General features: G+C 38.7%; 1 protein-coding gene across 1 annotated transcript in view; it reads right to left on the reverse strand.

Moving 5' to 3' along the window:
* SLC5A7 (solute carrier family 5 member 7) overlaps window positions 1-15,575 on the reverse strand; it is a 29,913-nt gene extending 14,338 nt beyond the window's left edge. Inside the window, exons 1-5 of the mRNA XM_004764355.3 lie at window positions 15,080-15,575; window positions 13,539-13,767; window positions 7,950-8,063; window positions 7,022-7,177; window positions 1,914-2,062 (exon numbers count right to left, since the gene is read on the reverse strand). Of these exons, the coding sequence (XP_004764412.1) occupies window positions 1,914-2,062; window positions 7,022-7,177; window positions 7,950-8,063; window positions 13,539-13,716 (597 nt within the window). The 5' untranslated portion in view covers window positions 13,717-13,767; window positions 15,080-15,575. The remainder of the gene's footprint in view (window positions 1-1,913; window positions 2,063-7,021; window positions 7,178-7,949; window positions 8,064-13,538; window positions 13,768-15,079) is intronic.
* Window positions 15,576-15,876: the final 301 nt, after the last annotated feature.

Below are 15,876 nucleotides of genomic sequence, written 5' to 3' on the forward strand. Positions count from 1 at the left end.
TATTTAACAGAGAGAGAGATCACAAGGCAGCAGAGCAGCAAGAAGAGAGAGAGGGGAAAGCAGGCTCCCTGCTGAGCAGAGAGCCTGATCCTGGGCCTGATCCCAGGACCCTGAGATCGTGACCTGAGCCGAAGGCGGAGGTTTAACCCACTGACCCACCGAGGTGCCTCAGCTACTTTCTTTCTCTTCTAAAAAAAAAAAAGATTTTATTGATTTATTTGAAAGAGAGATCACAAGTAGCTGAGAGGCAGGCAGGGGTGGGGGGGAAGCAGGATCCCTGCTGAGCAGAGAACCCAATGCAGCCCTTAATCCCAGGACCCTGAGATCATGACCTGAGCTGAAGGCAGACGCTTAAGTGACTGAGCCACCCAGGTGCCACAGCATTGCCTTTCTTAAAATACCAAGTACATCAGCTAAGAGATCTGTCATTGCCAAACCAAACTTGCTTCCAGTGTTCCAAACAGAGATCTATTTCTGGAAGTTTATGATGATGCTAAGGAGAATTCTGAATTTCAGCACTGTCCACTTGCTTCTCACAATTTAAAAATAAGAAAATAGGAGTCATTGAGCAAATTAAATTGACTTGAATTCAACAAAGCTACTAGTGAATGAGATTCCATGACATGCACATAGATGCTAAGGGAAAAAGAGGAAATGTGATCATAGCTAGCATATGTCAGTTTATGGCTAAGCTGTAATTTTAGTTGTAGTCCATTCTTTTAAAAATTTCTTCCCATTATTGAAGATGCTAGAAAATAAAAAAAAAATGAATATGAGATTTGACTTCACTTTTCATTTCTGTCTAGTGTAAGCATGAAAATAAAGAGCTTTTCATTCTGAGAAAAAGAAGGAAAAAAGAGAAGTCTCAAAAGGTGCTTTAATCATCCATGAGAAGGAAGTCATGATGTGCAGTCTCAGCTTCTCTCCATGGCCTTTCTCCAAGGGCACTGGCCCTACAGGCTGCACAGCTGGGATAACAATCATGTGTATGAACTCACTACAGTGCCCAGCATGGACTGCTCACGCCATTTTTTTGGTTATGTCCTAGATGTTCGATATTGTTATATGTGTAATAATACAGTCTTCACATTTAAGATGTTGAGTTTGCAAAGGCTCATCATTGACTAAAATGTGTTCATAATACACAAAAGCACTTTTTTTTTTGAAATTTCAGAATTAAAGCACTTTTAATGTATCAATAATATGTCTCATAATTATGTAGCACTTTTTACTGAATAAAACACACATATATTACATAATCTAGTTTAGGACCTAAAAGCAATACATGATAAATCTTGTTAATGCCTTATATTATTAAACATTTTCTTTGTTTTTAGACCCCCCCAAATAGTAAAGATTAATATTGAAACCCACAGTTTTTTTGAATGGGATAATTTCTGTCTTATGAACAGTCTTATGGATCAATTAAAATAATTACAGGGAAAGATTAAGAGACCAATGCAGGGGGTGCCTGGGTGGCTCAGTCAGTTAAGCATCTGCCTTCAGCTCAGGTCATGATCCTTGGGTCCTTGGATTGAGCCCCACATTGGGCTCCTTGCTCAGTGACATTTTAACTCTGAGTAAAATGTGTTGCCTTCAAACTCAAGGAAGGGCACACATAGGTTTCCTTCAAATGTAGGCATGAAGGAAAGGAAGCTCTAGACCTTTCTAAGAATTAAACTGAGAGCATATTTTCTGTCAAAAAAATAAGAAAACGACTACAGTTTTTTGTCCAATTACTTTGCTGATAAATTTGAAATTTCAAATGCTACATGACTTACTATGTGTTAATCATGATGGAAAATAACATTTTTATTAATTTTTGCTGAGTTCATATAAAATGCCACATTACTGTTTAGAAAGAAGAAGGAGAAGAAAGTAAAAGAAGAAAGTCTGTGACTGGCTCCACTTACCAGGCCTATGAAGATGCAAAAGAGCTGAACAACATCGGTGTAGGCCACGGAATAGAGACCACCCACCAGCGTGTACAGAGTGGCGATCAGTGCGGAGACAATGACAGAAGCTTGCACGTTGACGTTAATGATCACACTGATGGTGGCTCCTGAAGAAAGCAGACAAGAGAATTCTGTAGTCAAGGTACTCAAGTGGATTCCACTTTCTGTTCAAGGATATACTGAATGTTCAGGGACAGCAGGTACTTCCCCATGTCATGTGAAATATATTGGATGATAACAGTTAATGTAAGTTTTCATATAAAAATCTTAAAATCTCTATAACTTGCATATCTTTATATATATATGTATATATATATATACACACTTAAGTATATAATACATATTATTTAAAAATATCCTTTCTTTCTGAAATTGATGCTTTGGTAACTTGTTCATGTGGGACACCCAAAATCCATGACATGACTTTAAAATTCCATGATATATACTAGCTATATGCAATGTATTTATTCATATCCTCAAAATAAGCACAATCACCCATTTTCCATTTTGCATTAACTCTGACCCCACTAGCTTTTTATTTTTATTCTTTTAAAGATGTATTTATTTATTTGTTTGTTTGTTTATTTATTTGACACTCAGAGATCACAAGTAGGCAGAGAGGCAGGAAGAGAGAGAGGAGGAAGCAGGCTCCCTGCTGAGCAGAGAGCCCGATGCGGGACTCGATCCCACGACCCTGAGATCATGACCCAAGCCGAAGGCAGAGGCTTTAACCCACTAAGCCACCTAGGTGCCCCAAGATGTATTTATTTAATTTTGAGAGAGAAATAGAGAGAGAGCAAACAGGGGAAGGGGCAGAAGGAGAGAATATCTAAGCAGGCTCCCACTGAGCGCAAAGCCCAACTCGAGGCTTGATCTCATGACCCATGAGATCAGGACCTGAGGTGAAACCAAGATTCAGATACTTAACCAACTGAGCCACCCAGGTGCCTCCTTGTTAGCTTTTTTTAGATAACAGATGGTAAAAGGTACCAAGGTTTAAGACAATTTTGTAAAAGAAAATAATAAAATTGTTAAATTTTATTCCAGTCCCACTGCTAGATTTTAACATCATCTTTTTAAGTAATTTTCATTAGCAGAGCTTTTTTTTCTTAGCAGAGTTTTAAATCTGCCTTATAAATAAAATTTATGTTTTTCCTATGTTATGACTTTGTTTATTGTGTTTGTTAGTATCTATATTTCCAGTGAGAATATTAGGGAATGCACAATTGGATCACTATGGTTCCTGGACTTTCAGTTTGGAATTCACTTGCTGGTTTACAAACCCTTTCCCATTGTTCTCAAAGTTATATAGTTTATATGTTATATCACTAACACAGCAATTAAGGAATGTTAACCTACACAGAACAAATATGTGATTTTTAATTGCAATCTTATGTTCTGCTACTGCTACCATCCCTTAATTGCATGCTAACAGTGTATGCAACCTACCAGAGATGAAAATCCATTTTGCGAAGGGGCAAAGAATATATATGATATCAAAGATAACAATATAAATATTTTTCAAGATTTTTTTTCTTAGTACTTTGCATTTGGTTAACAAAATTATTTTCTTGAGTAAAGATAATTAATAAAAGGAAAAGTCTGGTAAGGAATTGGAGGATGAAGACAAGGGAATGCAGTCTATTATTTCAATTATTTAGAAGTGACTTTGGATAATTGAGTTATTCCTGTATAGAAACATAACAACCTTTTTTTCCCCTGCAATTATTTACTTCATGTTGAAACTTTAGTTGCAATTCTTTGCCATTCTTTTGGTCTGGTTTTCTCCTTTAATAACAACATTTCTAAGCCATATCTCATGAATTTTGAAAAGTACAATTATTATCCTGCCTCTTTGGGCTGCTGTTTAATTTTCTACCCATTAGTAAGTCTTACCTTTACTAATGCTACACCTCCAAAAGGTGGCGTGGGAGGCTACATGCTATAGAAGAAAGAGCACTAGACGAGGATCCTAAAGATTTAGATATTGGTAAATACTATCATTTGGTTGCAACTCAGTGGTTTTAAAGAAGTCACCAGCTTTCCTATCACTATAAAGATTGGGATAAATTTTTTTCTCAAAAATATTTTCTAAAGATTCCATCATTTGTAGTGAATAAAATAAGTTTATACTTCCAGATCTGTTATGAAATATTACTTTATTCATGCAACCATAAAAATAAACATACTATAAATAAAGTTATAAATATTCACTGAATTTGAGTTTTGAGAAGTATAAACATACATTTTTTTAAGGTTTTATTTATTTATTTATTTTGAGTGCATGAGTTGAGAGAAGAGTGGAAGGAGAGGGAAAGAGAAATCCTAAACAGACCCTGTCCTGAGTGTGCAGCTTGATGCAGGGCTCAATCCCATGTTCCCGAGATCATGACCTGGATTGAAATCAAGCGTCGGATGCTTAACTGACTGAGCCATCCAGGCACTCCTAAATATATATTTTCTTTAAAAAAATATGCATATAGGACCACCTGGGTGGCTCAGTGGGTTAAAGCCTCTGCCTTCAGCTCAGGTTGTGATCTCAGGTCAAAGGATCGAGCCCTGCATCAAGCTCTCTGCTCAGTGGGGAGCCTACTTCCCCACCCCTGTGCCTGCCTCTCTGCCTACTTGTGATCTCTGTCTCTGTCAAATAAATAAATAAATAAAATCTTTAAAAAATTGCATATAAAGGATGTGCATTTATGCCAAAAAGACAGTTTAAAATTCTCTTCTAAGTTTCAGTGGTGAACTAATAAGCACATTCACAGGAAGGTGGTAATAGATCTTATATTTGTCTATTCTTAAGCATTCCAAGTTATTTCTAATAAACGTTAATTTTGCATTATGTCCAACTATCATTTTTGAAGAAAATGTTAATCTAAAAATGCACATTCTCTTTACCAGAGCATATATTTCAAGGAATAGCAGCAGTGTTTTTATACATGTTGTTTGAGATGTGTATGCATCTATGTAGAGAAGGAGATATATCTATATCTATATCTATATAGATATAGATAGATATATAGAGATATAGATATATAATCTCTCTATATCTATATCTCTCTCTCTATATACATATATATTGTCACACACACAGACATAGACACACACACATATACAAAAATAACTAATTGCAGCAAAGTTTAGGGTTTAGAGTTTAGGTCAAGTTTATATTTCCAAAATACTTTAGAAATATTATTTGGGGCACCTGTGTGGCTCAGTCGGTTGAGTGACTCTTGATTTAGGCTCAGGTCATGATCTTAGGGTCCTGAGATTGAGAATTATGGCAGACTCCCTGCTCAGCAGGGAGTCTGCTTCTTTCTCTCTCACCTCTGCCCCTCCCCCTGCTCATGCTCTCTTTCTCTTAAAAAAAACAAAACAAAACAAAAAAACCCAACCTTTTTAAAAAAGAGAAATATTAGTTTATTAATTCAATTCTCTCCTTAGGGCTCTATAATATAAATTGATCTTTATTCCATGAGAGTGAACATTTTGTATTCTGTTAGCTATTGAGCCTACTCCTTTTAAAATACCTCAGCGGGCAGCTTGTCTTAAAATCAGCATTTTTTAGTGTTGAAACTAATGACAAATAAACTACCCATTGCTTCTTGGCTAATGAGAACAAGGTGGGAAGGGAGGTCTATTTTTACACATAATTTCATTAGGATATAAGTGCAGTTGTAACTGTGGAGTATTATTATATTGCACCAAGAATGTGCAACATTTTCCACTGAGTTACACAGTATTTTATAGTTATCAAACTCTCTTCTTTTCTACATCAAATCATCCCTTCATTTTACAGTTGAAGACCAAGAAGGTAAGATTATATGGGAATCTGAAAAAGAAAGGAGTGAAAGGTAACATAAACAAATATCTGATATTATAGAGGTCAGATCTGATGATAATACTGAAGCCAGTAGACAAGTTTGTGGTCTGGAATATATACTGTAGAAGGACATTCATCTTACTTTTGGTTTTACCACTTGGGGTCTAACTGTAGGCTGAAGCCCTTTATCTTCCTTTGGAAGAAATGATGGGGAGAAACACACACAGATGCCTGGATGTCAAACATGCACATAGTTCACTGAGGAGAGTGGTGGAACTTCCAACCCTGTTGATCTTCAAGAAGGAAATCAATGCTCAGTGAAATGGCTTATATTTCACCTTGATCAAAAGGCAGGTTATTAAGCCTGGCTGAAGATCTCCCAATATCCCACTGAAATCTCTCATTTTCTAAACCTTACATGTGGGCTGAGAATCAGTGAGCCCAGGATGGGCTGTCCCTTAGCATTAATTGGAGTCTAAGTTCATTTTCTAGATCCCTAAACATGTCTACAACTCAGTACTTTAGGATTACATTGAGAAAAGGAGTATCATTGTTTTTCTTCTCTTTTGAAGAAAGAGATAATTTGCTCACTCATTCATTTATTTGTGATAAAAATACAACTATTAACAAGACACAAATCCTGCCTTCAAGAAATTTATAATCCCTTTTGTGAGGTTGGTTTTGGGTGTGATACAGATAAACAGGCACATAGTCACACGAAGTGACAAGTCCAATGAAAAGAGAATTCCACGTGCCTAGGGAAGCCCACAGGAAAGTCATCCAGCAAGGTCAAGATTATGATTCGAGTAAATGAGGTTTAAGAGAAGACTGAAGGACATTTTCTGGTTGGTTAGGTGGAAGTCAAAAAGGCAGAGGGGGAACAAGTCCAAAGTAGAGGGCACCTGGACTTTCACAGTGTTAGAGGCAAGAGAGGAGGTGAAGTCTAGAGTTATGGAAGAAGGAAGGGAGGGATAGTGAGAGGAATCAGAGCCCAAGTCATAAAAAGCTTTATGCACTCACTTAAAAGTTTGGAAAGGATCAGTAAAGAGACTTGAGCAGATTTGCATTTTAGAAGGATGAGTCTGTACTATGTGTAGACTAGAGGAGGAGCCCTGCACAATAAGCACAGAGATGGTTGCATTCATCAAGATGAAGGAGGCTTCAGGTGGCCTGGCCTGTGGCTTAAGTGAGTAAAGTTGGGTATGTGATGTTCCGTTAACCAGAGAAAGGCAGAGGTCCTTACCTAAGGCAGAGAAAATGGCAGCAGCCCAAAACATTTCTCCCATTAGCGCAGGAATAAATAGGAGCCCACCCATGCGTTTTCCATAGATTTGCTGAAATGGGTCTAACATGGTCACATATCCCTTGGAACGCATAGGCTTTGCAAAGAACAAACCACCTAAAATAAATTAAACAAGTGTTTATGAAAAAATAAAAAATTCATAATGTAATAGTATTTGCCAACTTTTTACTATGCTATAATTTCTCAAGGGAAATTATTTTTTTAGAACACTGATATGTGTGGAAGAACGAGTCTGAAATATACTGTGAGTACAGAGCCAAGACATATGTAGCAACCAAACATGCATTTCTTAATACGTTTGTCATTGTACAATGTACATGTACATGTCAATGTACAATGTACATGTCATCCAAAGGAACACTGAATGGTATCCAAGGCATGTAGGTTGAAAAACATGGACCGGTGTGGGACTTACGAAAATGCCTTTGTATCACCAAGCATAGCATTCAGACACTGATTAAGCACACGATCAATGAATGTATTTTAAGTGCAAAAAAAAAAAAAAAAAAAAAAGGAACTCTGTTATATAATATTTTTGACCTTTCCTTAGTGTGACTACAAAAAGAAATTCAGATATAATTCAAGTTGATTTATTGTTAATGATATCTCTATACTAAAAAAATCATATGCTAAGAAATTCACTCTTGCCATAGATCAAAGGATTTTAAAAAAAAAATTCCACAATCAAGGGATCAAATAATCTTAAGCATAGTGTTACTGATTTCTGGTAACATCTACTTGAGAGATCTCTGGTAACATTTTCTTTTTCACAATAGTTATTCACAGTTTGACTTGTTATTTCACTTGTTATTTGTACTCCTGTTCTTTATGCTTTACTGGTGGGTCACTAAGGTTTACTTTCACTTACCTAAAATCAGACTAAGAGAATATCCAATTGGTGCCTGAGCCCAAGCCAGACCATAATCTGGTACATAGACTGCTTCAGCTGTCCCGTTGATGTAACCTCCTCCGACCCAGGTGGCTGAAATAGAATGAACAGTGAGGGAAAGACGCCACCATACCTATCATACCCTAGACCTGCTCAGTTTAACACAGTCCCCATTAGCCTCCTGTGACTATTGAGCTCCTGAAACATGGCTAGTCTGGTTTGAAATGTTCTGAGTATAAAATACACATTGGATTTCGAAGACTGACTATGCAAAAGTAAATGTAAGCTGCCTCAATAATTTTTTTGTGTTCATTACCTGGTGAAATGAAAACATTTGCAATGTACTGAGTTAAATACATTCTATTATTTACATTTATTCCCCTATTTTTTCATGTTCTTTAAAGTGGTTTGCAGAAAATTTAACATTCTTTTTATGGCTCACATCGTATTTCTCTTGGATAGTGTTGCCCTGGGTATTTTCTTAGTCCATTTAGTCATCAATACTTTCAAACAATATTGTTATATCCCAAAGTCTGACATTATATTCAAAATATATGAAAATTTCTATTCTCAATAGTAGTACAACTTTTCCCCCCAGCTTCCATAACATGATGTCAAGTTTCTTTATTTTAAGGTCCTTCTATTTTAATCATATTCATCTTCTCACATTGATCACAATTACCTTCCTGGGCGGGGGTAGGGCAGGGTTGAGCAGGGTGGGAATGGAGAAGGGCACGTGTGTGCAGTTATGGATGTATGCGCTTGGTTTTTTAAATTTTATTTTTATTGATAAGACCACTTCTTAAACACCCTGAGTACATAGGATTTTGGCAGATCTGTTCTCCAACATAGCATATTACTTACTTTCTTAAATTGTTAAAGGAGAGAGCACACTTCTACTCCAAGGTGTCCTAAAGTGGGGTTTCCCCTCCCCCTTCCCAAGTACCCAAAATACAGTTAGGCATAATTAATAGCATTTAGTATTTAATGTAGACTGCATACCTACTTTCATTCTTTGTTTTAATCTGGGTCTTTTAGTAAGATATTTGATATTTCATGAAGCATAATAAGAAATACTATCTTCTTCAGGTATTATTTAATAGAATATCTGTAGCATAATAGTTGAAGGAGGAGGTCAAGGAACCAAAGAAAACACATGTTGGTTAAACAAGGTTTGTCCAAGAAGGATCTATAAACTACCATTTTCAGTGAGAAAGCAATACCACATTTGATTATTCTATTTGAATTTGAGTATGATAAAGCTAAAGTTAATGGAACACTTAAATCTTTATAGTTTATATCCTTTGAAGAATATTGACAAAATATTTTAAAGAATCCATTGTAGAATTTGTGTAAGATTATAAGGAACATAGGCTGGCTTACCATATATGAGTCTGAATACTAGGCAGGATCATCCAATTGGGACTAAAACTTGACTCTGAAAATTTTTCTGACATCTCATAGAATGTAAGTAGAATAAATAATATGTCAAAGACAGGTGTCTCTATTGTGTTCATGCCAAAATTTATCTGACTTTTGATCCAAATACAAAGCAAAGAAGAAAATGTTGTAGGGTTAGTACTATTGTTTAAAAGTTAACGTGAAAAGAGCTCCCTGCAAAGGAATTTTAAGCACATTTAAGTGGAAAGTTTATATACAAAACCCTAAAGTGGACAAGTGTGCACTTAGCATCATCCACTCTCATCTGCTTGGGAGCTTTTACATGGGTGTTAACAAATAACAAATGCTATTACTTTTTTTCTCATTCTAATCCTTCTTGAAAATTTAAACAGGCTTTCCCTGTGCAGAAGACATGAACAGACACTTCTCCTAAGAAGACAAACAGATGGCTAACAGACATGAAAAAACGCTCAACATCTCCCGGCATCAGGGAAATACAAATCAAAATGGCAATGAGATACCACCTCACACCAGTCAGAATGGCTCAAATTAACAAGTCTGCAAACGATCAATGTTGGTGAGGATGCGGAGAAAGGGGAACCCTTCTACACTGTTGATGGGAATACAAGCAGTTGCAGCCACTCTAGAAAACAGTATGGAAGTTCCTCAAAAAGTGGAAAATAGAGCTACCCTATGACCCAGCAATTGCACTACTGGGTATTTATCCCAAAGTAGTGATCCGAATGGGTATGTGTTCCCCCATGTTTATTGAAGCAATGTCCACAATAGCCAAACTATGGAAAGAGCCCAGATGTCCACTGACAGATGAACATACAAACATGTGGTGTATATGTACAATGGAATATTACACAGCCATTAAAAATTGAAATCTTGCCATTTGCAATGACTTGGATGGAACTAGAGGGTACTATGCTAAGCAAAAAAAGCCAATCAGAGAAAGACAATTATCATATGATCTTACAGATATGTGGAATTTAAGAAGCAAAACAGAAGATCAAGGGAAGAGAACAAAAAAATAAAACAAGATGAAACCAGTGAGGGAGACAAACCATAAGAGACTCTTAATCATAAGAAACAAACTGAGGGTTGCTGGATGGAAGGGGGGTGGAGGGATGGAGTAACTAGGTGAGGGACACTGGGGAGGGTATGTGATGTAGTGAGCACTGGGTATTTATGTAAGACTGATGAATCACAGACTTGTACGTCTGAAACAAATAATACATTATATGTTAATAAAAACATATGATAAGAGTTAGAGAGGAGAAGGGAGTTGGGAGAAATTGGAAGGGGAGGTGAATCATGAGAGACTATGGACTCTGAAAAACAATCTGAGGGGTTTGAAGTGGCGGGGGGGTGGGAGGTCGGGGTAACAGGTGGTGGGTACTATAGAGGGCACGGATTGCACGGAGCACTGGGCGTGGTGCAAAAATAATGAATACTGTTATACTGAAAATAAATTAATTAAAAAAATATGATAAAACTAAAAAATTAAAATAAATAAAAATTAAAAAAAATAAAAATAAATAGGGATGCCCCCTCCACTGGGTGTCTAACTGGGACTTGAATAAATGATTCTCACAGGCGCAGAATCAGAATCCTGCCAGGCACCTGGAACTGCTAACAACATGCCAACAATGTTTCATTGCATAAAGTAAGTGGTCTTATGAGCACAAAGCTTATCAGTGATCACTTTTCATTGTGTAGGTCTCCTCTCCCTTGTCCAAAACAAACTCTGTGACTGAATGATTGATTATCAACTTGGTTACTTATCATGTTAAAGTCCTCACATTTTTACCAGTCTTGTCCCTTCTACACCAGAATTTGCTCTGCATGATTGTATATTTCATGTCAGATTCACCAGTGAGAACAAGAATTCTTTCAAACTATATGCATTTTTTAATTTTTTAAACTTTATTCTTTATCAAATATATACAATCAATGAATCTGACCAGGTTTAGGTAATACGGTTCGTATTTTAAATGAACTATGAGACTGACCACGATTCTTTTCAGTCCTGGAAGACTGAATAAAATCTTTAAAAAATGATCTATACCATGACCCATCATATGAGACATCATGATTCAAATTTTTCTATATATTATGAGACTGACCACGATTCTTTTCAGTCCTGAAAGACTGAAAAAAATCTTTAAAAAATGAGCTAGACCATGACCCATCATGTGAAACGTCATGATTCAAATTTTTCTATATACCTTAATAGACTGTTACATCATTTTAGATGATAAGAGAACAAATTCTAAAATATTACCTTTATGAACACAGTAGATACAGCATTAAATCAGAGTAATAGAACATTATAAGAATGAAAAAAAAATCAGTCATCAAAGACTTTGATATAGAGCAGCTCATTTATTCTTTATATCAGTTTTTTTGAGGGAGATCAACTTTCTTTTTTTTTTAATTTTGTTTTTCTTCTCATTTTCTTTGTACAGAAAAAACCTGGAGGGAGTACAATCACAATGTTTTAATTCCCTTCCAATGCCAGTATCACATCTGGATCTTTAGGGCAATGAAGAACTGTTTGCGGTATAATAAACAATGAAAATGAAGATGTAAAGTTGTGTACAGTGTTCATCAATAGGTGGATAATAAGAGAAACAACATCTGGAAATGTATACCAACGTTTCAGGAAATGTATATGCTGGTGGTAGTCTTATGGATGAGTCTCACTCTGTTTTTGTACTTATCTAAATGTGCATATTAAATTTCACAGAAAATATTTTGCATGATACAATTTTCTCTATGTATGTGTTTATGTAGAAAAACCGAGAAACAGAGGGTAAAAAAGGTCTTCTTTACATACGATGTGCCTTTATAAAGAAAGGGAATGCAGTCAGCTGGAGGTCTGCCTGTAGCGCAATGTGCAGGAGACTCAGGGCATGGCTGCCAGAAGACCTGGGTTTGGTGCTGATTCTAGTCCTTGTTAACCACGTAACTCTGTGTCCTTACTTAACCCCAGAGTCCTTTCATGGTACTCAAATATAAAGAATTTCATGAAGATCGTACGAAACCATATATAGTTGACAGAGTTAAACAACATAAAATGTTTATATCTGAAAAATAAAACCTATAGTCCATAAACTACTCTAGAATATGATAAGTTTCAGATGGCCAGCAGTGACGTAGTCTTCACGGATTGCTTTGGTGAACTACTCCATTTACAGATGAATCACCTTAATAGCACATCAGGCCTGAAACTGGGCATCATTTGGATATAATTTCTGATGGGATATTTTCCAATGGGCCCTCAGAGTTCCAGTTAGTGTGAATTAATTTGCTAATGTTTAAAAACCTAATAAGAATCAGAAGTGAAATGTGTATTGTTAGTGAATATCTATCAAATAATGTTAAAGATATAATTGTAAATTGTTGTTTTTCAGAAATATTTTCTGCAACCAAGAGGAGTATAAAAAAGAAGCAAGTTACCTCTTAAACAGAACCACGTTGGGGCATCAGACCCTCAGAACCCAGAGGCGGTTTGAGTGGGGCTGCAGATGCTGGCTGGGGCATTTCTGTTAGGACACATCCTAGCTTTTCCCCTTTTATATCAAGGTTCTTGGAATTTTTTTTTTTTTTTCCCAGTGCTGTGGATTCCTAATATGTGATTGTCTTCTCTGAGGGAATTAGTTTACTAAATGGGAGAATTAAGTTTCAAAACAGGGCATCTATCAATTTGGAATTGTGTTGCCCCAACTGATTTATTCAGTTGAAAGCCATCACAAGTTAATGTTCATTGACACCCATCATTTAAGACAACCCAAAGTCACAACTTTGTGCCTGTGTTGGTGAACATGATGAGACGCTGACTTTATCATATAACTTGTAAGACCAAGACACTTTTCTCCACCTCTTTGTTTTTACTCTGTTCCCACCCACCAAACTGTCCAGATAGCCCAGATTCCTTTCATTGATATTCTGGCCAGTGATTTATTATAAAATCATTTTGTTCAAGTACTACTGAGTTGCAAACATTTTAACTTTGTTTTAAATAAATGTGAAATTATTTTTAGAATATATAAGCAGTGAACAAAAGGAATCCCCAAAGGACAAAGGCTAAGGTCTGCTTTGTCATTCTGAGAAGCCAAGCAGGGGTGGACAGCACGGAGCGGAGGCATCAGAACCTACCTGTCATGGTAAATCCACCCACCAGCAGACCAATGTCTCGGCCACCAACTATGATGGCCTCGCTGCGCTCTTCTGAGCTGCCACTGTTTTTGGTTCTCCAGGCTGCCCATATTCCAACCAGCAATATTAGAAGGTAGAACACGATGATAGCTACCAGTCCTTCCACATGGAAAGTCATTTTTAGTTAGGGGTCCAGATTCTTCCACAGCTAGCTACTTCATTAAGATTTCTGAAGAAAACACAGTAATGAATTAAAAACCAGCCAAGCATGCATAGGCAGCTGGGAATAAACCAGCTGGCTCATGAGAGATCCTGTACCACTTACAGGAACAGCACACTGAAATTATATATAACACTAGCAGTTGCCAACACAGCCCACTATTTTATTATAATTACTATTTACAGTTTAATATTGTTTTGAGCTTTCAAGAAAAAGAAAAAAATAGAAAATGCTGCTGAACAAATACAATCACCATCACTTTTTGTGTTTAATAAATTCTTTCAATTTAAAATTAACCTTGTCTTGTAACTTGGTCAAGAAATCATTTCCAAAGATTATGTATTTGGCTTTTGGAACTAACTTACTATTCCATCTAGAATGATTCAGTAATGTAAAGGGTATTGTAAAACTACTCTGAGAATCTAACATAATCTTACATCCATTCATTCACTCATTCATTCATTCCTCTTCCTCTCCTTTCAAACAATTTCAGGGAATGGTTCCAAAAGTAATGTGGCATGCAAATACCCGGGGGGGAGGGGGTTTAGGAACATCAGTTTCAAAAACACATCAATTCCGATTTTCAACAAGTGCCTGTGGTCCAAGTTACTGTACCAACTAAAGATGTTACATTGTTTGAAGAGGACACCCTCTTGACCAGCTCTTTCTTCCTCATCCATTGTTCTTTGCTCTGTCATCTCTTCCCCACCCTCTTAATGGTATATACAAGAAAACGATATAAAAATACAGAATTGCCTAAAAATATAAGAGGACGTCAAAGGTATTAAAAACAAGAATTTTAAGAGACAGATGTCAAGTTCTAACGCCTGCACTTTCTGGAATTCTTGTTCTCTGTTATTTTTCAGCCCTTGCGATCATGGCTATTTCATGCACTCGCGTTCACACAAGCCCGTTTCTGGGAGAAACACAAGTATTTGTTTCTGCAGGTGGGTGATGAGACCCTTGGGCGAAAGAACTAGCTAGCCTCCTTGGATTCAGGGGAAGCCAAAGAAGCGGCTGGAATGCGCACCGCTTTTGTGAGCATCGGAACGGGGAAGTTCTTTCTTTCCCCCGCCCAGCCCGGGGATCCTCTGCTCCCCGTTATCCCTCCCGCGCCCCCGCGGTCCCTCTACAGCGCCCGGACTTTCCCGCCGAGGCGCTTCGAGGGCCATGGGTGCCAGACAGTGGACCCCCCCCCCCCGCACATCCCCACCGAGACGCGAAAAAGCCCCGTCCTTGGGACCTAAAAACGCCGGCGAGGCGGCCACGGTGTTCCCGAGGTGCCGACTCCGACGCACCCAGATGCCCGCTCTGTTCCTACCTGGAGTGGCTGCCGCGCCGGGAAGCGCTCCGCCGTCTGGGGCTCGTCTCGGGGCCGCCGCCCAGGCACCGCGGGGTTGGGCGCTCCGCGGTCTGAGGCTTGTCCCGGGGCCGCCGCCCAGGCACCGCGGGGGCGGAGGTCAGGGGTGCGGAGGGGCGAGGAGTAGGGCCAAGCAGCGGGGTTCCAGCCCCTGGTCTCCCAGAACCTGGGCGGGCGCAGAGTTGACAGGTGTGTGAGCTGGGGTGGAGGGCGCTGGACGCGGGCGAGGTGGTGATCGATCCCAGTATTGGCAAAAGTCCCCTTTATAAGGGCGACCGGCGGGGGTGATCGTCAGAGATGGGAAGGCGGACGTCAGAGCAAAGTGATGCTGGGGCGGGTGCTGCGGGACAGTGCCCTCGCGCGCTAGGTGGCTGTGGGGGTGCGGAGGGACGGTGGCCGAGGGACTGGGGCAGAGCCTGGTCTCACGGCTAGCGCCGCCGAGGTATCCCGCGCCCAGGCGGTGCGGCCAGAGTCCCCGCCACTCCCTCTCCCCTCCTCCGGGAAGGAGGGCGTGTTCCTGAGGGTCATTTCCCATTCTGCTTTCCCGCGACTCTAGTTGGAGAATTCTCTAGCCCAGAAGGGAGAGGCTTGGGAGGGTCTCAGAGCGTCGTGTTTTCAGATGGAGCAGCTGGAAGTCCCACAGAGAGGAAGGGGCGAGAGTTGTCTTTCAAGACTTTGCCCGAAATGGTTTCTTACATCTCTCACGGAGTAGAGGGGCTCTCTCTCACTGCCTCCCATGCGCCCTGGGTAGAGGCTGG

The sequence above is a fragment of the Mustela putorius genome, unplaced genomic scaffold (assembly GCF_011764305.1).
Source record: "Mustela putorius furo isolate JIRA1106 unplaced genomic scaffold, ASM1176430v1.1 tig00000224_pilon_pilon_pilon, whole genome shotgun sequence".
In the NCBI taxonomy this organism is placed as follows: domain Eukaryota; kingdom Metazoa; phylum Chordata; class Mammalia; order Carnivora; family Mustelidae; genus Mustela; species Mustela putorius.